The sequence below is a fragment of the Balaenoptera ricei genome, chromosome 13 (assembly GCF_028023285.1).
Source record: "Balaenoptera ricei isolate mBalRic1 chromosome 13, mBalRic1.hap2, whole genome shotgun sequence".
In the NCBI taxonomy this organism is placed as follows: Eukaryota; Metazoa; Chordata; class Mammalia; order Artiodactyla; family Balaenopteridae; genus Balaenoptera; species Balaenoptera ricei.
The window spans coordinates 97,134,659-97,162,449 of record NC_082651.1 but is presented as its reverse complement, the minus strand read 5'-3'; the positions used below and the strand labels follow the sequence as shown (position 1 = coordinate 97,162,449).

At 48.9% G+C, this 27,791-nt stretch overlaps 1 protein-coding gene and 2 long non-coding RNA genes across 3 annotated transcripts; 1 reads left to right on the top strand and 2 right to left on the bottom strand.

Annotated features, from left to right (window-relative positions):
• Nucleotides 1–1,617: 1,617 nt before the first annotated feature.
• LOC132377124 (uncharacterized) lies at nucleotides 1,618–11,845 on the bottom strand. Its single transcript, XR_009506538.1, has 5 exons — nucleotides 11,699–11,845; nucleotides 8,431–8,566; nucleotides 8,135–8,345; nucleotides 3,309–3,533; nucleotides 1,618–3,201 (listed from the first exon to the last, which is right to left on the bottom strand). It is a non-coding gene; the product is annotated as an uncharacterized LOC132377124 (long non-coding RNA).
• Nucleotides 11,846–12,929: 1,084 nt separating this feature from the next.
• On the bottom strand, nucleotides 12,930–14,971 carry LOC132377123 (uncharacterized). Its single transcript, XR_009506537.1, has 2 exons — nucleotides 14,909–14,971; nucleotides 12,930–14,700 (listed from the first exon to the last, which is right to left on the bottom strand). It is a non-coding gene; the product is annotated as an uncharacterized LOC132377123 (long non-coding RNA).
• Nucleotides 14,972–15,205: 234 nt separating this feature from the next.
• Nucleotides 15,206–17,571, top strand: ID2 (inhibitor of DNA binding 2). The gene is made up of 3 exons (XM_059943157.1): nucleotides 15,206–15,635; nucleotides 15,967–16,030; nucleotides 16,807–17,571. The coding sequence occupies exons 1-2, from the start codon at nucleotides 15,288–15,290 to the stop codon at nucleotides 16,021–16,023; spliced, it is 405 nt and encodes a 134-aa protein (XP_059799140.1). The 5' UTR covers nucleotides 15,206–15,287; the 3' UTR covers nucleotides 16,024–16,030; nucleotides 16,807–17,571.
• The last annotated feature ends 10,220 nt before the right edge of the window (nucleotides 17,572–27,791 follow it).

Sequence of the window (27,791 nt, the reverse complement as noted above, 5' to 3'; positions counted from 1 at the left end):
AAATGCAGGTTCCGTAGTCATCGTTCCACCTCTGCTAAGAAGCTGGGGGTCCCAGGAGTATATCTTAAAACATGATCCCAGGATTGCCCAGGAATCTTGTGAAAAAATGTAAAGGGCTCAGCCCTATTCCTCACCCTACCCTCAAATTCTTATGGGATAGGTAAAGGTGGGAGTCTATAAACCCATATATTCCAGAAGCTTCCAGATCATTCCACTTGGGTTTTCCCTGGCTCTGCTTACAAGAACAAAACAGCAAAGTCCCACCACTGCTTAGATGACCCTCAATTTCTGAGCAGACATGAAAATGTTGCCTATGGGCTTTTGTTACTCTGTTCCACCTGAGAAAAACTTTCCTCACTATTTCTCCCAAACTTGACTGAAAGATGCAGATACAGTGTGTCCATCATCCCTGTTTTTACTCCCTAATCCTGACACTCAGTGGCTCTGCGACCTTAGACTTGTTACTTAGCCTCTCTAAGTCTCAGCTTCTGACTCACGCTAAAACAGAGCCCCTAAAGCTCCTCTTGGGTTGTTGCTGGGATCGGGTACACACCCTTGTGCAGGCTGAACGAGTACCCGGCCTTCTCCTCCTTCACTGTACTCAGGTTCTAGCCATGTAAGCAGGGAGACTGCTTTCTTTGTCTCTCATCCAATGTCACCTTCTCCATGCAGCCTTCCAGGACCACCCGATTCAAAACCGTTACTCTTGCACCCTGCTGCTGGCACTGCTCATGTCCATCCCTGCTTTATTGCCAGTCTTCACCATCTTGTAATAACCTCTGTGATTTACTCACCAATTTCGTTTCTTTGTCTCTCCCGTCTAGAATGTAGCATCCTGGTGGTCAGAATTTTCGTCTGTTTTGTTCACTGATGATTCCTAATTTCCTAGAAGAGTGCCTGGTACACAGTAGGTGTTCAGTAAATACTGGACGGACGGATGGATGGATGGATAGATGGAAGGGTGGATGGGTGGGTGGATGGATGGATGAGTGGATGGAAGGGTACCTGCCTTTGAGCTCTATTTCCTCTGTGCCACCATTCACACTGGCTGCATGTCTGAGCTTGGAAAACCTGTCTCCTTTTCCAGCTGAGGTAAGATATGATTACTCACAAGCCAGTGACTTCCCTCTTTAAAACCAGCTTTGTTGTTTTACTGCTGACATGTTTTTGCCAGATCTGTTTGCATGCTCCTTAACTCATGTAAACGTTAATAAAGAAAACTATGAAAACAGCTTCCTACATGTTTCCTGTTCCAGGCATAATCACGTGAAAATGCAGTGTGCCGTGCATGTAATGGAGTAACCCCCTTTACTGGGCTTCCCAATGACAATCCCTCCCGGGGAGACACCAATCCTAGATTTCTGCATCTCCCCTCCCAACCCGTCCGTCCTGCACTTCCCCGGCATCACACACTTCCGGCCGTGGCCTCGGTACTGGGGCCCAAGGCAGGCTCACTCCAAGGGCTCGGGCGCTGCCCACGGGGTATGCTGCTCCGAGGACCGCCCGCACTCAGGGACGTTCCATCCTCAGCATCAGTCCTTCAAACCCCACTCACAGCGGCACGGGCTTCTGTTCCTATCGGCAATCACCAGCCCATAAGGGGACCCTAAGGCACGGTGAGGATGGTGCAGAATATTTTATTTCGAAATGTTATGTTTCGAACTCTTGTAAAATACCCATTGTCAATGTTTCCTTTTTTAAAGCAAGCATTCCTCCGGAAGATAATTAAATGGATTCGATACACTTTTAGAAAGCCTTAGGAAGTAACTCAGGACAGAGATGAGACTTTGACGTCAGACAGGCCAGTGTCCAGATTCTGGCTCCCGCCTCCTGGCTGTTCTGACAGGATGGGTGACAGGGCAGCCTCCCGGCAGGTGAGGCAGGAGAGCGCTGTGGCCTGACCCGGAGGGTCTTGCGGGGGTTTAGGGAGACCAGGCCGTGAAAGGGCTTGTGCCAGGCTTGCGCTGGAGTGAGGGGGGCTGCGGGATGCCCCCCGCCACGCGGGGACGAGGGCCTGGGGGGTGGGAGTCCCAGCCCCGCAATTCCCAGGCTCTGTGGTCTCAGTCAGGGGACCCCCACCCCCAGCCCGGCCCCGGCCCGCGTCTGTGACGTGGGACTCACGGCCGCACCGCAGTGCCCAGCACGTCCCAGGCCTGCTTCCCACGCACACGCCCGCTCCCTCCCCGTCCGCAGGCGCTCCCACTCCCCGTGGGACAGAGACTGGATGGGGGCCTTGGGATTCAGGCCTGACCCCACCTGACACCCGGCCCCGCAGCCCGGCTCACCTCTGCGCCCCGTGCTTCCTCTGCAAAACGGGAAGCACAGTGCCTGCCCTGCTGGTCAACGTGAGAGTCAGAGAGGGCAGTGCTGTTAAGTCCGCCCTGTGGTTCGCATGCTAGGAGTTGCTCTGCAAAGATGCTATTCTAAAGTCAAAAGCGGGAGAGCTCACACACCTGCGCTCCTGGCTCCTTGCAGAGCCCCGGGGGGGGGGGGGGGGGCGTCACTGGCGCTGGCTGCAGGCCTCACTGTGCAGAGTCACCAGTGGCTCTGGTTCCCTGCAAGTTCTGCCTCAGTGGGTCTGGACCGGAGGCCGGCTCTGCCCCCCTGGACCGGAGGCCGGCTCTCTCACTCTGAGAAGTAAGGGTCAGAGTTGAAATGCTCCCTCCCAGCCCCCCATGTGATGTGAGCCTCTTCATGCAGGTGCAGGAGTCAGCGGGGCTCACGGTGACTCACCGAGGGCAGCGGCGACCGGGGAGAGATGCCCACGGGGCAAAGGGAAATGAAGGGTGAGGTCGCAGCTGCCCTCAAGGCCACCGGCTCAGGCTCAGGCGCGGTAGGTGGCGGCAGCTGCCGCCTCTTGCCCTCTCTGCGCCCCGCCAGCCCCTCTTCCAAACACAACGACAGCAGCAGCCACAGAACCTAAACACTTTCTGGTAAGCGTTTTGCTCTTCTGGGTTTCCTCCTCTCTGGGGAAGCGGGGCTCAGGACTTCAGAGCAGGACGTCAGGAACTGGAGCTGCACCAGCACACTCCCGACCCCTGTCTCAGGACCAGGAACGGCGTCGCGGGAAGACGGACCTCGGCTTTCTAGCAGCTGCCGAGAGCCACAGCCTGGGGGCTCCCAGCCCGCTTCCCGGTACTCAAGCGTCGAGTCCTCGCCCCAGCAGGGTCTTCCTCGGGGAAAACGGTGTCCCAGGGGTCCCTGGAAGTCAAATCGGGAAGACAATGGATAAAGAGCCTGCCCCAACCAGGAAGCCTGATGGCTCCACACTCAAAATCATGACATGTAAAGAAAAATGCCAAAATCACCTTAAAATCTTGATGCTGAGAAGTGAGGAAATGTTTCTAAGATGCGGTTTCTGGAACGTCCAGAGGCACCAGACGCTCTTACCGCCTCACCAGGGAAGCTGAGGGGTCCACAGGTGGCCACTTCTTCCCCCGCTCAGCTTTCCCATCCTCTCCAGGGCCCGGAGCCAGTCAGGCCATTCTTCCTGCTTGGTTTGGGTTCACCACACATGGGTATAAATTTTATACCTTAGGGGAAAGTCAGTAGGGATTCTGATTGGTTAAAAATAGACCCACACTATGTACCTGAGTATATATGAGACACCACTATGTCAAATAAAACCATGCATTTTTTTTTAATTAAGGCATTTTTGTTGGACGTGGAGATAACGTTTATTTTGTGCACTATAAATCATTTGTTGTTGTAAAACTTTCAGGAAGAAAAAAGCTGAAGTAAGTTATCCGTGATTACAACTGCAACGCACGTGTAAGATTATACTTCGAAACTCTGATTCACCAATCATCCCCCCGCCATCTGTAATTTCTCTTTTGGTGGCCATTTAGTCATCAGTGTAACAAACTACATCAAAGTTTAGTGGCTCCAGACCATAGTTTCTTCTCTCACAATCTTATCGCTTGGATTCAAAGGCTCTCAGGTGAATGTGGTCAGTTAGTGATTGGAGTGAGGTCACCTTAAGGCCTTTCTAGGCTGGACATCCAAGTTGTCTCCTTAACTCACAGTCAAGTGCTTAACTGGGATGGCTAGAGGGCTGGGGCTGGCCCCTCCCTCCCGTAGCTCTTTCTGTGTGGCCTCTTCATGCAGTGAGCTTGGACTTCCTCACAGCATGGTGGAATCCAAGAGGCCTGGATTTCTTCCATGGTGATTGTAAGAGAAAAGCCAAGAAACCAAAATGGAAACTAAAAGGCTTCTTTGACCCTAACCTGGGAAATCACACAGCACCACGTCCACTGCAATCTGTTGGGTTCATGGGGCCTGCCCAGGTCCAGTCTGGGAAGGAAGACATGCAGCGTGAATTCTGGGAAGCATGGTTCATCAGGGGGCATCTTTTGAGAGTAGTGACCTCAAAAGCTATCAGAGACCTGTAGGCCAAGGTGAAGCGCAAGATACATAAATTTCAGGGCCCACTGTGAAGTGAAAATGCAGGGCCCCCCCCATTCAAAAAGCAGAAAAAAGGATTCTTCCTTTCTTCCACAGTCTCTCTCTACCTGTCATGGTGTTTGTTTGTTTGTTTTTTAAATACCACATACAAAATCTGTGTTTATTTATATTAAATAAAGATCTTTCCAACATGCAACAGCTATCTGTTTTGTTTTGTTTTTTTAATTTATTTATTTATTTTTGGCTATGTTGGGTCTTCGTTTCTGTGCCAGGGCTTTCTCTAGTTGGGACAAGCGGGGGCCACACTTCTTCGCGATGGGCGGGCCTCTCACTGTCACGGCCTCTCCCGTTGCGGAGCACAGGCTCCAGACGCGCAGGCTCAGTAGTTGTGGCTCACGGGCCTAGTTGCTCCGCGGCATGTGGGATCTTCCCAGACCAGGGCTCGAATCCGTGTCCCCTGCATTGGCAGGCGGATTCTCAACCACTGTGCCACCAGGGAAGCCCATGTCATGGTGTTTTTAATTTGTGATTTAAAGGCATACCCTCTTGGTCACAAGGATACTTAGGCAAATAAAGACACAGGTGCCCAGAGCCCTGGCCTTCAACTCAGCATGCGGGGTGCGCTCACCCACTCTGACCTTTCCTGCCCCCCGTCCTAGGCCCGCATGGGGGACAGAAGAGCAGTGGTGGACCAGCCAGGGGCAGGGAGCAGGTGGAAGAACCCAGGGAAGCATGGAGGTGGGACCACATATGGTCCAGGCTGCCAGCTTCCAGTACACGATCCACTGTCCCAACAGATGTCACTTACAAAACACAACCGAAAGATTAAAATTATTAAGAATCTCAGGGACTTCCCTGGTGGTGCAGTGGTTAAGAATCCACCTGCCAATGCAGGGGACACAGGTTCGAGCCCTGGTCTGGGAAGATCCCACATGCCACGGAGCAACTAAGCCCATGCACCACAACTGCTGAGGCTGTGCTCTAGAGCCCCCACGCCACAACTACTGAGCCCGCATGCCACAGTTATGGAAGCCCGCGTGCCTAGAGCCTGTGCTCCGCAACAAGAGAAGCCACTGCAATGAGAAGCCCACGCACCGCAACAAAGAGTAGCCCCCGCTCGCCACGACTAGAGAAAGCCCGCACACAGCAACGACAACACAACGTAGCCAAAAATTAATTAATTAATTTTTTAAAAAAAGAATCTCAGGATAACACCTGCAGAGCATCAAACCGCAAGCATGGGGCCCCTCTGAGCTAGGTGTCCAGGTGACACGCCCACGGAGCTGGACCCGCCCAGGAGTAATGACAGAGGAGGAGCAGGCAGTGGCACTAGCCACACGAGTAAGACCCCTGCCGCGGGAAGGGGAACGACCCCTCCAGCTCCCCTAGCTAGCCAGGACCCAAACGGTGCTAGTGGAATGAATTAGACTCAGTCTAAAAGAATTCCAAGCAACCCCCGCAGCCAAGGGTGAGGACAATACTCGTCTAGGCCAGGGATTCTACAGCCATCAGGCTTAATGATGCCTCTACACACCTGCTGTCAGGGCCAGGCTGGGCCTGATAAAACAACAGGTAAACTGTATTTTTAAAATCCATGACTTGATGAAATACGGTACACGGCAAAGTACTTTGCAAATGCAAACAATAAAGAAATGTGAATCGTTTTCTTTAAACAGATACCACTCCTCCATGTTTCCTATTTTTTTTAATGATCAACATATAGGAACTTCTAGTTCCAGATAAGATGAAGTAGATGTACTTCTCCCTGTTCCTCCCGCCAAGGAGAGCTAAAAACTCTAGACACCAGACAGAAAACAGTCATCAGCAGACCCTGAGAGGTGGAGAGAAGGCAGACCGGCTGGTGACTGTGGGGCCCAAGGAAGGACATGGCGGTGTTTTCCCTGGGTCTTCTTTGTGCCTCTTATATCCTGGACCACGTGCTTATCCTGGACCACGTGCTCTTATATCCTGGACCATCCTGCTGGGGAAGCAGGCACCCAGAAACACCAATGGACACGGACAAGAAAGAAAACAAGAAAAGCCTGCCCTCTCAAGCAACGGACCAGGAACGAGGCAGCCTGGCAAGACAGAAAATGTCTAGACAATAACTATACTACTCTAAACAAGCACCACACATACAACTGGGGCACCAACTCCACCCCCATCAGCAAAGGCCAAGTGGAGAGCCTACATTTCCACCCTCACCCTGCTGTCATGAGGCACCCCCATCTCAGCCTCCCTCTACAATAGGGTGGTGTTACAGATGGTGGGGTGGGGAGCAGAGGAAGCCGCCCTGCTAGTCAGCCATGAGCCCCCTCAACAGTGTTAACAGAGATCACGTGTGAGCCTGGACTTTCACCCTCACCCAGCAGTAACCTGGCACTGTTTCCACCCCCCACAGGGTGGTCTCAGAGCAGGCTGAATGAAAAACTGGGGCGTTCACTCCCTTCCAGAGGTAAGAGGTCTTCAGCCCCCAGAGTGTAGGTACAGGAGGAGGCATCTCTTCCCCTGCCAGCCAGGGTAGTGTCAGCAGAGACCTGCTCTAACAGAAGATGTAAGTAAGATCCAGAGTCTCCTAACACCCAAAAAGTCTAGGGTTCAAACAAAAATCATTCTTCATACCAAGAACTGGGAAAAGCTCAACTTGAATGAGAAAAGACCACAAGTGCCAACACTGAGTTGACATGATGCTGGAATTAACTAATAAGGGTTTTACAACAGCCATCAAAGTCTTTCAAGAAGCAATTATGAATATGCTCCAAAAAAGGAAAAAATTGAAAATCTCAGTAAAGACGTGGAAGATACAGAGAAGAACCAAATGGAAACTTTAGAACTAAAAAATACAATAGCCAAAGCAAACAATGCACTGGATGGGTTCAAAAGCAAAATGGAGAGGACAGAGAAAAGAATCACTGAACTTGAAGATAGAAAAATAGAAATTACCCAATTTGAACAACAGAGAGAGAGAGTAGACAAAAGAAAAAAAAAAAAAACAAAACAGACATGGCCTCATAGACCTGTGGGACTATAGCAAAAAGATCCTAACATTCTTGTCATCAGGGCCCCAGGAGAGGAGAAAGAGGGAGAGGTTGAAAAAGTATGTGAAGAAATAATGGCTGAAAAATTTCCTAATTTGGCAAAAGACTTAAACCTACAGGGTCAAGAAGCTGAGAGACCCTCAAACTGGAAAAAGAAAGCAAGTCATGCCAAGATACATCATGGACAAATTTCTGAAAACCGAACATAAAAAGAGCAAGGAGAAATAACACCTTATCTACAGAGGAAAAAGCAACTTGAAAAACAGCAGATTTCTCATCAGAAACCATGGAAGCCAGAAGGAAGTGGCACAACATGTCAAATGCTGAAAGAACTCTACCCCAGAAGTTTAGATCCAGCAAAAACGTTCTCCAGGAATCGAGAGGATCACAAGACCTTCTCAGATGTAGGAAAACTAAGACAACTGGTCATCAGCAGACCTACCCTTAAAGAATGTCTAAAGGATGCCCTTGAAAAAGAAAGGAAATGACAAAAGAAAGAATACTGGAACATCAGGAAGGAAGAACGAACACGGGAGAACATAAAAATGGGGGTAAGTATAATAAACTTCCCTTGTCCTCTTGGGTTTTCTAAAAACAAATGTATGGGTCCTCAATAGGTCCAAGATGGCTTGTTCTCACCCATAGGCAAACCACACCAACTGCAGGATTGATTTAAGAGGCCAGTTGCTTACCTGAAGTGTGGTGCCTGCACCACCTGCATCAGTGTCTCCTCAGGCTGTTTCCTGGGCTACTCACCAAACCCAATTAATCAGAATTTCTAGAGATGGGCTGCAGGACTCTGCTTGTAAAGGTGATTGTTACATACACTAAGGTGTAAAGTCCTCAGGTCTGAGTTGAACTTTTGTTAATGAAGAATCAGGCTCAGTCACTCAGTGTTAACTTCTGAGGAAGGTGAGAACAAAGTGTTTTATAAATTCCCGGCAAGACTGGAACAAATTTTCAGGTAAAAAAGTAATCAATATCTCACCTGGGGTCAAGGTCACACACCTCTGGATCATCACAGGGTACTGTTCTAGGGAGTGTGGGCTCACAGACGGATCTGTTATTCTTCTGTGCTTCAGTTTCTTCCTCTGTCAAACGAGGACAGCATCTGCCTTTCCTAACTGATGGGGTCAAGTTGAAGAGTAAAACAAGTGAGCTAAGATGGGCCTGTAAATGATTATTCTTACCCAATGTGAATGATTAACCTCCCCTTCTTTATCTTTTTCTAAATTTTTTCATTAAATTTAATTTCATCTGTGTTTTTCACTTTTTATTTTTTATTATTTTTTAAAATTTATTTATTTTTATTTTTGGCTGCGTTGGGTCTTCGTTGCTGCACACGGGCTTTCTCTAGTTGCAGCGAGCAGGGGGCTACTCTTTGTTGCGGTGTGTGGGCTTCTTATCGCGGTGGCTTCTCTTGTTGCGGAGCACGGGCTCTAGGCGCACAGGCTTCAGTAGTTGCAGCACACAGGTTCAGTAGTTGTGGCTCACGGACTCAGTAATTGAGCTACTTGGCTGAGCTAGCTTGGTTGCTCCGCGGCATGTGGGATCTTCCCAGACCAGGGCTCGAACCCGTGTCCCCTGCATTGGCAGGCGGATTCTTAACCACTGCGCCACCAGGGAAGTCCCAACCTCCCCTTCTTTAAAGAGGGCCATCACGTTGCCCTTTTTTCTTTGAAATATGAGGTCTCTATGCTCTTCACAAAGACTCCGGGAAAGGCAGAGACGGTTAAGATAAAATGTACCACTTAATCCCACCGGCCTTTCCTCCAGGGTCCAGCTGATGGGCAGCCCCGGCACTGAAACATATGACGGCCCCGGCATCAGTGGTGCCGGGAAGACAGCATGATCCTGGCTGAGCTGAGGATGGGTGCCCAGGGACTGCTCCAGCCCTAGCAGGTCCCCCCTGCTGGCTGGGTCCCCGGCACTCACCTCCCTGAAAATGCAGCCCTAGGTCCTGTCACCTCCCGCAGACAGGGGTAGCAGTGACATGTGACAGGCATCAAGGGGCTTGCAGAACCCTTGTGCTGTTTCCAGCTGGGGAGAAGGGATATTGTAAATTGTCATTTTTAGGCAAGTGGGAGGGTAGACTCTGGGAGTGAAAGCCTCAGAGACGTGGGGATGGTGAGGGTGAGGGCGTGGAGAGGTGTGCCACTACTTGAAAAACAAATTCTCTCCACCAGCCGGCTTGAGCGGCCAGTGATCAGAAGTACCCGTACTGGCGCCTCCTGGGTGCCACCAGTGCCCCATCGGCGGCCTCTCGGGTCGTGAAAGGGCAGTGGCCGAAGCACCGCGGGCGCAGGACGCGTGTCCGCCGAGCGCGCCCCAGCCCCGGCCTGAGCCCCTGACCTGTCCGCGGGACAGGGCGGCGGGGCGCGGCGAGGCGGCCGCCGGGGCCGGGCGCGCACGCGGTGCGGGGCGGGTGGGTTCCTCCCCTCTGAAGTCATGGACTTGGCGCTCGGCATCGCGGCCGGCGCGCAAATGTGGCTTCGGCCAAAAAGGGGAAAGAAGGAAAAAAAAGCGCACAATGTGTTTTTTGTTAGGGACTCGCAAGCCGGGCCTCGGGTTTTACTTTTGGTGCCGCCTTATAATATTAAGATGCAGCCTGATTCCGGACAAGCCCGCCCTTGTCGCTGGCCCGAGAGGGCTGCTGCGGATTCCCACGGACGCCGGTGGGCAGCCGCGGCGGCCCGGGCGCCGCGTCCCAGGCTGGGGGAGCACGGTGAGCGGCGACCCGGGGTCCCCGCGGTGACCCGGGCTCCCCGCGGGGGCCGGACCCCGCGACGCGCGCCCCGGGGCGGCGCAGACTCGGCGACGCCAGCCCCGCGCCCGCCAGCTCGCGGGCGGCCCGGGATTGTTTTGCAAGACCTTATCTCTCGCTCAAGTTAATTTTCTTTTTTAATTTGGTGACCGGAACAAAAGCCACAGGAAAATCCTTTGTGAAAGCCAAGCGCGCCCACAAATCGGGGCACTTCACAGCATTTGTAACTAAATATTTGCCGTGCTGGTAGTTAAATCGGCCCCTCCGCCAAACTTTCCAAACTTTGCTTTCTTTGAACGGGGCTGAAAGGTGATCTCCCTAGAAGGAGATCAGACGGTTGAAAGCAATTGGCTTTAGCAAGGCGTTTTTCCTGGTGCTCTTGAGATCTCTGGGCAAACAGGACCGCGCGCGAATCCTAGAAGGAATTAGGGCCGGGATGGGGATGGCGGCGGCGCGGGGGAGGAATGACCGCTAAGCCATTGTAGTAGCTGAAGCGCTTTGTTAGTGCAATTTATTAGCTGTGTGCGACAAGAACGAGAAGAGGTTAGGCAGGTCTTCCAAACTACCCAAAGGGAGAAAAATAAACATCCCCTTGTTTGCTTTTTGTGGTTTTGCTCATTTTCTTCCCCTCTCGTTGCCCCTCATCTAAGGCTGTTTTAAACCCAAATTCGGTTATCTGGTTTCAGGGTAAGGGCTCCCTCTTGCCAAGGTATTAAATAAACAAGTAAAGCAAAAACTTGAATCCTTATGTAATCCAGATGCTGTTTCCTCGAAAACCACAACAAACTCCGCTAAACCAGATAACAGGATCGGGAACAGCACTGGCCCACCCCCGCGGTTTCGGGGCCAGCAGAGGACATTCATGTTCAGGAACTCCTCTCCGGGACAGACGATAAATAATTGCTGCTAACACTCTAAACTGCAGATGCGCACCCTTGAGGGATCCGGATGCCATAAACTGTCCGGGAATGTTGGCATCTGGTTCTTAAAATGGAACTTTCCCTAGAGATAAAGCCGGGACCGAGGAGGCGTCTGCGTCCGCGGGCTGACTTGGAACTTTCTGGCCTCTTGATGTTCTCAGTTGAAAACGCAGCACTGGGAAGGGGCTAAGCCTGCCCGTCTTTGTAGTGGTAATGAGGACGCAGACGCGGGTCCGCTGCGCTCAGAGGCTGGGAGCCTCGGGACCAGGCTGCACATCCTCCCGCCTCCCGGGGGGCGGGGTGGGGGGCCGTTCTGGAAAAATCTGAGGGTTTTTAGCGCAACCTCCAAGGGTTCCGAGGAGGAAGGCAGGGGACAGTAGGGGTGCGGGGCTGAGGGGTCCTTCAAAGGTATTTTGGGTAGTCCAGCATCAAAGTCATCCCCGCGAGGATCCAAAGGAACAAATAAATCTCGACATCCACTAAGACAGTCACCTTCTCCCCAGCCGCCCTAGCCCTCGCGCCAGCCCCACCCTGAACGCCTCGGTTGCAAAAACAAATAAAATAAAGCGAACCCTTTTTTTGCTTTGGCAACCTCTAGGCCACATTACGCCTCCTTCTGCACAAGGAAGATTTCTTTCTTCTCCCTCTCCCGGCTTTTTTTTTCTTCTCTCCCCAACCCCCCTTTTCTTTTCTTCTCGGTCGTCCTTCCTTCCCCCAAATCGCTCGAAACTTAAGACGTGCAGCGGCTGCAGGTGCTCGCGGGCCGGGCGGCCCGGCCGGGGCGAGCCTGGGACGGCCGGGCCTCGCAGGCATTGATCAGCTGGGCGCGCGCGCTGAGTGACGGCGCGGTTGCCATGGCAGCCGCCTGAGCGGCGCCGCGAGGACAAGGCTGCAGGGCGGCGTGAATGGGCGGCGTCACGCGCCTGGCGCCAGAGAGTCTGCTCCGGGGCTCCGGCTCCGGCCCCGCCGCGGCCTGGCCCTCGCGCTGCCGCCGCCGCCGCCGCCGCTGCCAATTCATCACCTGTCAGGGATCACTCGGGGGGTCACGGGCGGAATGGACACAGCTGTGAGAACAAAACCGGGGGAAAGAAAGGCGAGCGCTCCCAATTGTGCCAGATGTGCGGGGAGGACCTTGAGACCGCCCCCCCCCGGCCCCCCGCAGGCTCCTCCCGCCCCCAGTTGCATCACGCGGGGATTGCAAAGGCGGCCCAGCCGGCCCGGTGCGCCCGGCCCGGAGCTGCTTCTGATCGCACAGAGGGGCTGGACGCGCTGGGAGCCAGCGGCCGAGCCCGGGGTGGAGACCGAGGGAGTGAGCCCTGGAACCAGGTTAGGGCAACTTTCAGGGCAGGCGTGTGGCTTTAAGTGGGTGTGTGTGTAGGGGGGGAAATTGCATCTCCACCCCCCCACCGGAAGCCATTCACATCGTCCCACCACCCACGGATCCAGCAAATCCAGGGCCCTTTCTGCAGCTTTAAGAGTCCTCAAATGCAAACCCACTGAGACACCAATTGACAGATTTTTCAATGCCTTGTAACCCACCCCGAAAATGCTCCAACACCGTTTTCCCGATGAAAGCATAATTTTAAAGGTAATTTCGTATTGGGCTTGCTGAGACAGACATACTAGTAACTCAAGCCTTTTTTTTTTTTTAATCATTGACTTATACAGCCTCATAATCCCCTTAAAATGATCTTTAAATGAATGTAGAACTGGGTAGCGTGCCAATCGAATCGAATTCAACACAGTCAGGCTGACTGGACTCTGACATGGCCGCTAAAGAAAGAAACACCAGAAAACTTTAACCATATTTAGCCATTTTACTGCATCAGGGTACAAAAATGATCATGGGAGAAGGCAGTGCCTCAATCAGCTTTGCAAGTGTGTAAAGTAATCCTGCACAACGCTCATTAGGAACCAGCCCAGAGCCTGACTGTAGGGATAATGAGGCTGGCACGGATGTTAACATACGGTGTCCTTGGAAAAAGCTAGGAACGCGTCAGTATCTCAGAGCTGCAATGTCCAAGAATCACAAGTAATAATTTGAGAATCCCAAAGATGTTTGTTTACGTTGGCTATTATCGTAAAATAGTCAAAGTATAACATCATGAACCAAAATAGTGTCAAAACAAAATCTGTTCCACTGTGGCACGTATGTGACAGAAACACATGCACACAAAGTACATCAAAAGGCTCGAACTGTCGGGGACTCGGGTATGAAATCATTTCCAGACTTAATATCAGAGAAGAGGTTGTTAATCGAATACTGTCAGGAACAGAGTCGCAGGCAGCCTTTGCCCGGCCAGGCCCTGAGCAGATTTCTCTGCTGGTCAGGAAACCACCATCTCCACGCTCCAAACTGAAGTGGCTGGATTTTCTGAAAGTGACATCCACCCTAGCGCCACCAACTCTCCCTCCCTAAAGAGAAGCTGTGGGGCAGGCACATGGCTGCAATTGGTGTCCCAGACCAGACCAGCTGGCTCACCGGCGAGGAATTAATCATTCACTGAAGGAAAAAATACTGTGTCCCCATTATTAAGCTTTGCTTTTTCTCCAGTTCTGCCCTCTTCCTCTTTCTTAAATGCAGAGGAGATGGATGGAGATTGAGACAAAAAAGTAAACTTACCAATATAATCTTTTCTCAGATTTTCTAGCATATTCTAGAGAAATATGATTTCAAAACACACATTTACTGTAGTCTTAAGCTAGAATTATGTGTGAATTTATTGAAAAGGATTTGAGTAAATAACTGCAAACTTTTTATTTAGACCGCAGGAATGAGGTCTTAAAATATGTCTAGGAAAAAAAAGGGCGGGGGAGACACAAACTGAAGCTGCCTCCAGTCCTAGTGCTGAAAAGATTCCCAACCTGGTACCTGACAGATTTTTTTTTTCTTAAAAAGTGTGAAGATAGCGACCAATGGCTGGGGCCACCTACCTATACAAAAATTTAAAAATACAGCAGGCGCTGGAATGTGACACCAGAAATCACGATCTGTGCATAATTAATCACCTTACTTTGCCACCTACATTGCAGAACACAGATCGGCAGCCTCTCAAGGGCAGCGAATATAAATACAGCTTCAGTATACAAGTTTTCCTAATGATTTCCGATTACTAGGATCATTATAATAGCCTTCCCAGTTACAGAAAAGGAACCCAGAGTCTTGCCTCTCAGAGCTCCTTAGCGATCAGCATGGTTTCCGATAAGTACTCATTTTACAGAGTTTACAATAATGCCTCCTGCGTTGCTCCGGGTTGCACGATCCCACACTAAACCTGTCGCTGAATGCGCGCGTGGGTGTTTTTGGTTTTGGTTTTGTTTTTTACAAAGCTTTTCCTTATCTTATGAGACCGAACTCACGCTACAGAAGTCACTTGTCGATGGCAAACTTATTTGCGTTTTCACTTTCTTCAGAAATGCTTTCTATCTTGATGACATTCCGTGAGGCGCAGGGAACGGTGGTGACTTTCCCTCTGCTGTGCAGACCTAGCCTGTGTCGCTGTGATTTTAGGGATGCTGAAAGCTCCGAGGTGTAGAGGCTTCGTCGGGGGACACCTTAAAGGGAGGGTCCTGCCTAGCCATTGGGAGTAGAAATAAGATGCACATTTAGATTCCCGGGGTCTCCGTCTCCCCCTCCCCCACCCTGTCCGCGACCGCCTTCTCCCTTTTCTCCGCTCCTCTCCTCCCCTGTCCTCCCCCTCCCCCTGTGCTCCCCTCCGCGCCCCTGCGCGCCCCTCCGCGCCCCTCCTCTCCCCTCCGCTCCCCTCCGGCCCGGCGCTTACTGTACTCTATTTACCACCCGAGCTGGGCTCGCGCTCGCCCCGCCCACCCCGCGGGGATTGGCTGCGAACGCGGAAGGACCGAGGGTTCGCCTCGCGCCTGCGCCCGCCAATGAGGGAGCCCGCCAGGCCTGATGGACACGCTGCCTTCCACCAATGGGGACGCAGGGAAGCCGGATCGTGTTGCCCCGGCGAGCCCTAATAAAAGCCGCCGGGCCGGGCTCTCAGCTTCATTCTGAGCCGAGCCCGGTGCCGAGGGCAGGTAGATCCGCAGGCGGCGCGGCGGCGGCGGCGGCGGCGGCGGCGGCGGCGGCGGCGGCGGCGGACTGAGCCCCGGGGCAGCCCGCTCCCTCCTCCCGGTCTCTCATTCCCCGCGATCAGCATGAAAGCCTTCAGTCCAGTGAGGTCCGTTAGGAAAAACAGCCTTTCGGACCACAGCCTGGGCATCTCCCGGAGCAAAACCCCGGTGGACGACCCGATGAGCCTACTGTATAACATGAACGACTGCTACTCCAAGCTCAAGGAGCTGGTGCCCAGCATCCCCCAGAACAAGAAGGTGAGCAAGATGGAAATCCTGCAGCACGTCATCGACTACATCTTGGACCTGCAGATCGCCCTGGACTCGCACCCCACTATTGTCAGCCTGCACCACCAGCGGCCCGGGCAGAGCCAGGCGTCCAGGACGCCGCTCACCACCCTAAACACGGACATCAGCATCCTGTCCTTTCAGGTAAGACCTGCTCCCGATGCCCCGCTCGCTGCCGCGCACCCCCAGCGATGCCTGGGCTGCCCCTGGCAGAGCCATTGTCCAGACGGACGGCCGTAGTCGGTGATTTACAGATGAGCTAATAACTTTATTATTATTATTTACAAATATGGTGTAGATTGAGTCGTGCGTGAAATTACTGGTAAGTTCTGACCTGTTAATGCATCTGTCTTTGAGTCTGAATGTAGCATTAACGTATTTAATGGAACTTGCTGTTTAAAAAAAAGCTGTTTTAAAAAAGGCCCTTTTTCCTTAAGATTGTCTAACGTTGTGCCTCTTATCTCCTTTCTCGCAGGCTTCTGAATTCCCTTCTGAGTTAATGTCAAATGACAGCAAAGCGCTCTGTGGCTGAATAAATGGTGAGTGTTTGCTTGTGCCTCGCGTTGAACTGGCGCTTGGAGTGTGTGTTCGCGCGCGCGCGTGTGTACTTGGGTATCTGTAAAATTTTTGGCTTGGTAAATGAATGTGTACTTCGTTGTATTACACGTAGTACATTGTTTACACGTACTCTAGACATGAAGGGGCCTCTAGCTCCTGCTACTCAAAATCCCACGACATTTTCCTTAAAAAATAAAAAAAAGTGATGCCAGTAACTTACTCTGAAGGTGGTGGAGACAAATGTGTACTGGCTTCTGTGGGCATGTAACATACTCCGGCTGTTTTCTGCTATCGCTCTGGTACTATGAGGTACTAACCTCCATATAATTAATCTTATCGCCGCAAATTCCATAGGGATCCTCCTTCCCAAAAACTGCGGCCCGCTGGGATTCAGCTAACCCGAGCATTGCTGCCCTGTGCTTCAGACCCTGTGATGTGGGATTCCGACTTCCCTATCTGTTAACGAAAGGGCTGTTTTCAATCAAATAATTGTTACAAGAAGCAGACTGGCGCCTGTGAGCACTGCCGTTGGAGATCCAAATAGGAGATGGCGTTGGGAAGCTTTTCCCCCGAGTCTCTGCTATTTTTAATGTTGAATTTGCGCTGTCCAGGCCGAGTGTGTGTGTTACATCTGGACGCCGGGGTTTGCCCAATGTTTGAGTGTTTGGTTAAGTGTTCAGACTGCGGCTTCCTCCTGGCACCAGTCTGCCGCCTCTGCCCTTAGGTTGAAATCTCCTAACACCCCCTTCTCTCCCAGTCTTTTGCAGGCGCTGACTTTTTGTCTCCTTTGCACAATAACAACAACAACCCCACAGGCTCTTTTAAGGCGCTGAACTCACTTTTCAACCCTTTCCCAAGGAGGACAAGTCAAAGGGACCTTTTTTTAAAAATGGAAGGAAAACTAAGAATGATCAACTTCCCCAGGGTGTTTTCTGACATGGACTGTGGTATTAGTTATTTATGAAAAAGACTTTTAAATGCCCTTTCTGCAGCTGGAAGGTTTTCTTTATATACTATTCCCACCATGGGGAGCGACAACGTTAAAATCACAAGGAATTGCCCAATTTAAGCAGACTTTGCCTTTTTTCAAAGGTGGAGCGTGACCCAGAAGGATCCAGTATTCAGTTACTTAAATGAAGTCTTTCGGTCAGAAATTACCTTTTTGACGCAAGCCTACTGAATGCTGTGTATATATTTATATATAATTATATATATATTGAGTGAAACCTTGTGAACTCTTTAATTAGAGTTTTCTTGTACAGTGGCAGAAATGTATATTTCTGCATACAAAGTGTAATGATGTACTTATTCATGCTAAACTTTTTATAAAAGTTTAGTTGTAAACTTAACCCTTTTATACAAAATAAATCAAGTGTGTTTATTGAATGGTGATTGCCTGCTTTATTTCAGAGGACCAGTGCTTTGATTTTTATTATGCTATGTTATATAACTGAACCCAAATAAATACAAGTTCAAATTTATGTAGACTGTATAAGATTATAATAAACATGTCTGAAGTCAATACCTGAATCTGAATGATTTTTAAGATTCTCTTTCTGTCTCTATCGCGCCATTTTATTTAACCCCTCCTCCTTCATCCCTTCTGTCACCCCCTAAGTGTTGGAACCTGTGTGCTGAGAAATGCCTTATCGGATGTGTGGTCAGGGCTATCGCTTAGGGGCAAAGGGCTGCTGCTGCTTTTTAGGAGAGCTGACAGGGGCTGGGAAGTCTATAAACCCAGAAGTTTCTCTTAGTCCGTCAAGGAAAAATTGGTTCTATGCTTTGGGGTTGGGTTTCAAACCAAGGAATTGCTGTGGTGGTAACTCCTGAGAGTTTAGACCATTCAAATAAATGTGGACTCTGGAGGCCTACCTGTCTGGAGATGTCAAGACACTTCTGGAGTAAATGAAACTGCTGTGAATCAGAAGACAAAAGCCTCCATACAGTTCAGAACATGATTTTAAGATTTAGAGGAAGGGCAAAAAAAAACCCTCAGTGCCCCTCTCTCCTCCTTATGACCCTTTGCCCCGGGAATTCCGCTGTAACCGGCCCTGAGCGCCAGCCTCTGCGTGCTGCCCCTGTGCCGAGAAGGACGGGGCCCACGTTCCAAGACAGGTGGCTATTAAACCGCCCTTCACCCTTGACTGCGCCGCCGGACTGCCCGGGCGAGGACGGAGAGCGGAGTATCAGCCGGCTGTTTCCCCCGCAGCCCTCACGTGGCAACCTTTGGACCCGGCTTTGAAGTATATAGTTAGTATAGATACGTGTTTAAAATTCATATGTGTACGTATATTTATATTCTCAAATTGGAAGACACTCCCGCAGGGGTGTGAGGGGAGCGGGGGAGGTTCTGGAAGCCCGGTCCGGGGAGGACCGGAACTGGAGAAGGACGCTGGAGGACAGGCGGGCGAGGATAGGTGTCTCACCTGTGGCCACTTTCTCAGGCCCAGCCGAGCAGGTGCTGGGTGGCGCCACCGAGTCTGACCTGGCGGCTGCGGTGTTTCCGGCCCTGACACGGAATCCATCACCAGTGAGCGGTGAGCGCGGGGTAGGGGTGGAGGATGGGGGGAGAGGCAGCCTGGGGATCTCAGCTCGAACCCTGCCACGTTCCCGCATCCTCGGCAGCGGTCCCGGCCCTGGAGCCTCCTTCCTCCTGGGCTGGGGCCCTGCAGCCGGCCAGGGCAGCTCTGGACACCACCCGCTCCCTGCCCATCATCCCCGTCCTGGACCTCATCCTAGTCCGCAGGTGGGCCCGTCCTTTGATCCGGGCACAGTACCCGGGCCGTCGTTGTTGTTGATAATCATACCCCCAGGGAAGCAGGCTCTGGCTGTGGCACCTGGGCGCAGCCGGTCACCCGACCCACGCCTCCCTTCAGGCCTGTCGCCTGACCTGTCGTCAGCCCCTCCGGCGCCCTGCACGACAGGCCACCCTGCGTGGGGCTGGACCCGGGTGGGGCAAGGGCGGGAGGAGGGAGGACAGGTCGCTGCCCACCCCCGTCCTTTCCTCTGGGCGGGGAGGCGGGGGGACTGCGCAGACGCCAGCCCCGGGTCGCCCCCAGCCTCGGTGACCCTCGTGGGGTCGGCTCGGATGGCGAGGGGATCTGACCCGGGCGGAGGGTCTCGTGCACGGGCTCCCTGGCTTTGCGGGGGAAGCTGTGTGGCCGGGGCGGGGCCTTTCGACAGCTGCACTGTCACTGGGAGCGGGGGACCGTTTGCAAGTTTTGGACGACGACCTAGAGTAGCAGCAGCGTCAAGGGAAAGAGGCACCCTTCGGAGGGGACTTTTCGCGGCGGAGCCCGGGCGGCCCTTCGGGGTCCGGCCGGTGGAGGCCGAGCGCCACCTGCTGGCCGGCGCGAGGAAGGCAGTTCGCGAGCGGGGTCTTTGGGGCCCGGGGCTTGGGGGCTTGGAACCCGAGTTAATCAGCGGGAGAGTAAGGGGAGAAATCACCGGGGAGACACAAGCTTTGAAAATGAATGATGATGTCATGAAAGCCTACTTCTCTAGCATGTGTACAGTCATTTCCACATGGGACTCTTATTTCATGTTTACTACTTCATAACTTGGATACGATCCCCTTTTGCAAACTAGTATCTACCACCAACTCTGCAGTAGGTGCTGTCCCGGATTTTAATAAAAGTATCAGACATGATCCCGGGCCTCAAAGAGCTTATAACCAGATTGTGGAGAAAAAAGAAATGTGAAGTCCAAGGAAAGCCGGAACGTTTTCCCATCTCTTTCCTCAAGTTTCTGTTTAATTTAATTTTATTGTTTCTGAATTGCTTAATAACCTTAGCCAGGACCTCCTATGTTACGTTAAAGGAATAGGGGTGAGTGAGGGTGGACATCCTTGTCTTATTCCAGACCTTAATGAGAACAGGTCAAACTCTGTCTGTTATGTGTGACCTGGCTCTAGGATTTTGCTGTAATATATAGTCTTTATCAGTTTTAGGAAGAACCCTTCAACTGTTACGGGTTTTTTATTTTGAGAATTTTAAATCATAATTTGGGGGTGAATTTGGTAAAATAGTTTTACTGTATTTATTGATATAATTTCTCTAATGTATGACACTAATTTTTCTGATGGTAACTACCTTTACATTTCTGCACTAAATCCTACCTGAACATGATGTATTATTACTTTTTAGAGACACTGTTGGGTTCTGTTAGGCAACATTTTACTTGGAATTTTTGAGAATGAAATTGAGCTGTGGTATCTTATGCAGTTCTTACCTAATTTTGGAATCAAGGTCACGCTGACCTCAAACAATAAATGTGCGGGTCAGATTGCATTTACTTTTAGTCCTCAAAGCCATGGATAAATCCTCAGAGCTGGGCAGACATGTGGTCTCTCAATCCTACAGAAACTGGACTCAGAGATGTGACCTGAGTGAACAAGGGTACACAGCAGTCAGTGGACAGAGCAACTCAGCCCAGTGTTTTACTGGAATGGAGAAGGGGCTTCTGAATTTAATAGGAAATAGCATTCTTGTTAATAAAAAGCTGTACCGTGGAGCTTTTTAAAAAAAATTCAAGGATCATTATTTATGAGGCTCGCTCTCCACAGTGTGGGCACACAGCTCCAGGACCACCCAAATAGTCAGATAGCCTGACTCACCGCCCACCCTTCCCTTTCTGTAGCTCTCTGCTGGTGGAGAAGCGCCTCCAGGCTCTGAGTGTCCTTCTGGAGATGGTTCTGACAAGGCTTTGAATGTCCTTCTATTTCATCATAAAGATAATTTGGGACAGAGGCAGCAAGATCTGCTGAGAAGCTTAGCAGCAGGTGTTGTGTTCAGTGCCAACTACTGACATAGGCACTCTAAGGGGTACCATCCTGAGGTCACAAGAACATCAGGGAACCCTGCAGAGGACACGTGGAGCGAGCTGATTCAGAGTGAGGGGCGTGCACACATCTGTGGCCGTCCTGGGTGAGGGTGCCAGGCTCAGCAAGTTAGGGGCATGGGCCCAATAGGAATGGAAAACAAGGTTTTGAACCATGTGAAGCAGGACATTGCAACCGAGACCACCACGCAGAACCCTTGAAGGCCTGCAATCTCAGCTAAGGTATAGACTAAAAAAAAATATTACTCACTAACCCAGGAAGATGGCAAGAAAGTCTGTCTGTCAGCCTGAGCGCAGGCGGGGAAAGAAATATCGCCCTTGAAAATTCATAGCCGTAGATCTGCCCTCATGGGGAATGGGGGTTCAAATATATACTACCCAGTTAGTTTCAGAAATTCTAATGCTGATAAATTAACATAAAAATGGATCCTGGCTGGTGATGCTTCTGGGGTGTTTGGCAGTAGCAAATACAAAACTTCTCTGGAGAGAAAAGCCCTCCATACAGACCGCACGAAATTCTCATATTTAATGTCTTGCTGAAAGTAAGTTTACAATTTAAAAAATTTTTAAACCACTGGAAAACAATTTACCATGTGAGAAAGAATCAGTAGATAGAATGAAGAGAAAGATTAGGAACAAGAGAACTATAAAGGATGAAAGTGACTAAAATGATTAAAGAAATCAAAGAACTAATTGAAAACATAAGACAATCCCAAGATATAGTTATTGAAATTGAAAACAATGCAAAAGTTAAAACCCAGATGATAAACCACTGGAGCATTTCTATACACTAACAATGAACAATCTGAAAAGGAAATTAAGAAAACAATTCCATTTACAGTAACATCAAAAAAGAATAAATACTTAGGAATTAACATAACCAAGGAGGCAAAAGACTAGTACAATTAAAAATACAAAATATTGCTGAAGAAATTAAAGAAGACATTAAAAAATGGAAAGATATCCCATGCTCATGAATTGGAGAACTTAATATTGTTAAAATGACAATACCACCTAAAGCAATCTACAGATTGAGGCAATCCCTGACAAATCACAATGGTGTTTTTTGCAGAAAAAGAAAGATCCATCCTAAAATTCATATGGAATCTTAAGGGACCCTTAAGCTAAAACAATCTTGAGAAAGAAGAACAAAGTTGGAGAACTTACAGTTCCTGATTTCAAAACACTATAAAGCTCCAGTCATCAAAACAGTGTGGTATTGGCATGAGCACAGGCATAATGATCAATGGCATAGGCTAGAGAACCCAGAAATAAACTCTCACATATGTGGTCAAATGATCAACAAGGATGCCAAGACCATTCAATAGGGAAAGGACAGGCTTTACAACAAACGGTGCTGGGGAAATTGGATAGCCATATGCAAAAGAACGAAGTTGGACCCTTACCTAACACCATATACAAAAATTAACTCAAAATGCACTAAAGACGATAAACGTAAGAGCTAAAACTATAAAACTCTTAGAAGAAAACATATGGCATAAGCTTCACAAAACTGGATGTAGCAATGATTTCTTGGACATGACACCAAAGGCACAGGCAAAAATAAAATAAAATAAAAACAGACAAATTGGACTTCATGAAAATTTAAAACTTTGTGTATCAATGGAGGCTGTCAACGGAGTGAAAAAGCAACCTATGGAATGGGAGAAAATATTTGCAAGTCATATATCTGCTAAGGGATTAATATCCAAAATATATAAAAGGGATTAATATCCAAAATATATAAAAGGCTCCCGAAACTCAACAACAGCAACAACAACAGCAAAAACAGCCCAATTCAAAAATGGGCAAAGGACTTGGATAGACATTTGTCCAAAGAAAATATATGAATAGCCAATAAACCTTGAAAAGATGATCAGTATCACTAATCATTAGGGAAATTCAAATCAGAATCACAGTGAGCTATCATTTCACATCCATTAGGATGGCTGCTATCAAAAAAAAAAAAATGCACCAAACCCGCCCCCCGCCCCCGAAAAGAGCAAGTATTGGGGAAGATGTAGAGAAGTTGGAATTCTTATGCACTGTTGGTGAGCATGTAAATGATACAGCTGCTGTGAAAAACAGTATGGCAGCTCCTCCAAAACTAAACAATAGAACTACTGTACGTTCCGGCAATTCCACTTCTGGGTATACACCCCAAAAAATTGAAGCAAGGTCTCAAAGAGATATTGCATGCCTGTATTCAGAGCAGCATTATTTACAACAGCTAAAATGTGGACGCAACCCACGTGTCCATCAACAGATGAAGAGAAGGCAAAATGTGGTCTATACATACAAAGGAATGTTATTCAGCCTTAAGAAGGAAGGAAGTTCTGACACATGCTACAACATGGGTGAATCTTGAGGACATCATGCTAAGTGAAATAAGCCAGTCACAGAAAGACAAATGCTGTATGATTCCATTTATGTGCAGTACTTAGAGTAATCAAAATCATAGAGACAGAAAGTAAGGAGGGTGGGTGCCAGAGGCTTGGGGGAGGGGAAAAGAGGGAGTTATTGTTTAATGGGTATAAAGTTTCCATTTTGCAAGATGAAAAGAGTTCTGAAGATGGATGGTGGTGATGGTTGCACAACAATATGAATGTACTTAGTACCACTGAACTATACACTTAAATGTAGTTAAGATGGTAAATTTTATGTTATGTGGGAGATAGATCTGAGGAAATATCCCAGAACGTAGCACAAAGAGATAAAGATACCACAAATATGAAATCAAGGCCGGAGACACAGAGGATAGAACGAGAAGATCCAACACAGGACAGACTTTACTGAGGGTCGTGGCAATGGAGGGGAGTGAGCAAGCAACTTGAACTTGAACATTAGACATGTCTAAATAGTAGACAAGCCTTTAGTCAAGCTGGCAGGCCACACATATATCCGTCCTAAAATTTGAGAAGAAAAAGTTCAACAACACAAGACAAAGAGTTCACAGATGAAGTAATAGAGTGGCCTTTAAACATACGAAGATAGTCAGCTTCATTCATAATAAGTGCACATGGATACGACATGAGATATCAGTTCTCACCTAGCAGATGGACAGAAGTCCAAAAGTGGTCACGTACTGTGTTGACAAATCCTGTACATTGTTGATAATAAAGTGGTACAACCCCTATGCAGAGGAATTGGATGATATCTAGCAAAATTATATATGCATTTACACTTTGACCCTGCCATCCCACTCCTAGGAATCTATCCCAAAATCACAATGCAAAAGTATGAAATAATAGATGCTCCAGCTTAATAGATTTGGCATTATTTTTTTTTAATTTTATTTAGTTAGTTAGTTAGTTGCGCTGGGTCTTAGTTGCGGCATGTGGGCTCCTTAGTTGTGGCATGCGAACTCTTAGTTGCAGCACGCATACCCTGGGTCCAGTGTGCAGATTTCCAAGCACTCCCCTCCCTGGGACCCCGGGGACCCTCCCCTGCGCCGGTGAGCAGCGTGCCCTCCTCAAGGCTTCTGGGTCTTCACCATTCCAGCCATTCCAGCCTTCCTCCCCGTGCCCTTAGCCAGGGAGGGACATGCTTCCTGCAGTCACTACCTCCCTGCTACCTCCTTAGAGTTCTTTTTTTGCTTTTTCGGTTACCTAGTTAACACTTGACCCTGGGTTGACAATTGTATTCTCTCTGTGGAAGTTCCTGCCTGAACTCTGGCTGGTCCACTGGGCCCAACCCCTCAACCTCCCTGTACAATGTGGAGCCGGTACTGCTCAGAGGAGAAACTCCAATGGCTCACCAGCTCTTGGTTCGAAAGGGTACACGCACCCCGATGTTCACTGCAGTGCTGTTTACAATAGCCAAGACGTGGAAGCAACCTAAGTGTCCATCGACAGATGAAGGGATAAAGAAGATGTGAGATATATATATATATATATATATATATATATATATATATATACACACACACACACACACACAATAGAATATTACTCAGCCATAGAAAAAAATGAAATAATGCCATTTTCAGCAACATGGATAGACCTAGAGATGATCATACTAAGTGAAGTAAGCCAGACAAAGACAAATATCATATGATATCAATTATATGTGGAATCTTAAAAAATGATACAAATGAACTTATTAACAAAAGAGAAACAGACTCATAGACTTAGAGAATGAACATATGGTTACTGCGGGGGGAAGGATGGGGGAGAGGGATAGATTGGGAGTTTGAGATTCACATGTACACACTACTATATGTAAAATAGATAACCAACAAGGACCTACTGTATAGCACAGGGAACTCGACTCAATATTCTGTAATAACATAAATGGGAAAAGAATTTGAAAAAGAATAAATACATGTATACGTATAACTGAATCACTTTGCTGTACACCTGAAACTAACACAACGTTGTTAATCAACTACACTCCAATATGAAATAAAAATTTAAAAATAAATTAATAAACGGCAAAAAATAAATAAAATAGAATTTTAATGATATATTGGTCCTATATTGCTGCATAAGTAAGCCCCCCAAAACTTAGCAGCTTAAGACAGCAAGTGTTTCTCACCTTGTACGGTTTCTGAGGGTCGGGAATCAGGAGTGGCTTTGTTCGGTGGCTCTGGACCAAGACTCTTGACTCAAGGCTGACAACGCTGGAGAATCAGCTTCCAGACTCCCTTGTGTGGTTGCCTCTGTTCCTCACCGGCTTTTGGCCAGAGACCCCGGGGCCTCTCCGTAGGACTGCTCACAACAGGGCAGCTGGCTTTCCCCAGGGCGAGGCAGGGAGAGAACGTCCAAGACAGAAGCTGCCTGCAGCCTTGACTCACCAAATCTCGGCAGTGACGGACCACCACCTTCGGTCACACAGACCAACCCGGGTACAAAGAGGGGGGACCAGCAGGGTGTGGGTGTGAACAGCAGAAGGCGGGGTCCCTGGGGCCATCTTGGAGGGTGGCTGCAAGGTCTTTTTATTAAGAATGTTGGCTTGGGGGGTGGGGTAGGATCAGGGCCAGCCTGGGGGTCCTGATTCCTTTGCTGCCGCTGACAGTGGAGAGGACACACCGTCTGAGCAGGAGCTGGAATCCAGAGGTCCCACAAGGAGGAAATGGCCAACTTCCTACCACAGGCACCATTTTAGAAGGTCTTTGGAAACATTTGGTGGAAATGGCAGTGATAATTTTGGCCGTGTGACTCCTCCAGTCTATCTTGCTGTGTCACTAAAACTTTCAATTTAGGAACTATGCTGGCATTTCCTCCAGCTGATAAGATGTCTAGATGTCAATGGACCACATGTGTATTTTTTAGTTGCAGCCAATACATTTTAAACTTATTAACAAGACCACAATTAACTTGGTTTTTTGAACTCAAGAAAAAATAGCATATTAAGTAACTACATATCGTAGAGCATCATAACTCATTGGATCATTTTACTTTTCCCAAATATTATTCCCACCTGATTCAATACCTGGCTATAAGCAGAACCTTGAAGTGAGGTAAATAATATTTTCACTTCTACAATGGGAGGGATAATTTTGGCATATCTAAAAGACTAGATAGATAGATAGATAGATAGACAGAGATAGGAAACCATACTATTAAATATTTTGGACTTGAGATGATTATTCTATTGATAAATGGAATGGCAAGGTATAACAGCCAAGGATAAAATTCAGTTCTTCCTTCCCCCTGCCCAGCTATCCTATGTATTTTAATTACTGGAAACATATTATACACAATTGATAGTGTTCTTCAATCTCACCATTGAAAGTGACACCCTTCAAGTCCAAGTGATCGGTTGAAGTAGATAAAAGGACCAAAGTTCTGGAAATGTTGAAAGTGGCCCTTGGGCCATTTCCACACCTTTATACCCAGGAAGGGGGTAGCTTTTGTGTGGCATCTAGATAAAGACAAGGGACTTGAATTCTAAGTTTTATGTTGATATGCAATCTAAAAATAGTATATATTGATTCTTATACACTTCAACATTTTCTGTGTAAGGCCTTTACATTCTTAGTTATAGGCAAGAGCCCAAGTTTTCTGAGATTCCATAGCCAAACCATCAGTGAAATAGGAGGAAAAAAAGAAAAAAAAAACAACTCTTACTGGAAGCCATATGCAAGAGAGAAATAGTGACAATGTCTGAAAAGAAAGCCATTTCTATTTTTTACATCTTTTTCACTACAGTAAGGGTGTAAATTTTAACTGACATTTCCCAACGAAGAAAATCATTCTGGGGGGGGAAAAATGGAGGCAATTACACACCAAAAGTATGTTGAAGGCTTCAGTGTTCAGGGAAAATATCTACTTGATTTCAAATATTTTCAACCAAGACAGTTTCTTGCCCCAGACTAACCCTCACAGGCGCCGCGTGGAACACAGAGCTTCTGGGCAGCCCGTGGGAGAAGACGGGGCTGCAAGCATTCGACCCTTGGTGCTGGCGCCCCCCAGCCCCGGGAGGTGTGGGCAAGCACGTGCACTAACTAGGTCTCAGTCTCACTAGAAGCAAAGCGAGCGATCCTTTCAGCTCCATCATGCTCCCTGTAAGTCTCCTGCCCTGGGAGATGAACGGCTCTCTAAAATCAGGCTGGACGCAACCAGCATGTAACAGAGCTCTTTTTCCATCAGTTTTTCTGCCGTGATGGAATCATAGGAGAAGATTTATTTGTCTTCCTTGTCCCTGTGGTGATCCGTGACAGTTTGTATTTTCCGAAAATGACTGCAAAAACATTTCTGGACCCACGTGCTCTTCTAGAACTTTGTCACTCCTGCAACAAGAGGTGGCGTCTGCCTCCTGGCCCTGAGCCTGGGCTGGACTTTGTGAATGCGACGGGGGAGGAGCTCTGTGAATTCCAGGGCCAGGTCATAAGAGGTGATATACCTTCTGCCTGATACTCTCTCTCTCTCCGTCTCAGGACATTCACCCTGGGTGTGTAGC

Coding starts and splice junctions, on each gene's coding strand:
- ID2 (XM_059943157.1), top strand. CDS start 15,288: ATGAAAGCCTTCAGTCCAGTGAGGTCCGTTAGGAAAAACAGCCTTTCG. Junction 15,636..15,966: donor TCAGCATCCTGTCCTTTCAG/GTAAGACCTGCT, acceptor CCTTTCTCGCAG/GCTTCTGAATTCCCTTCTGA.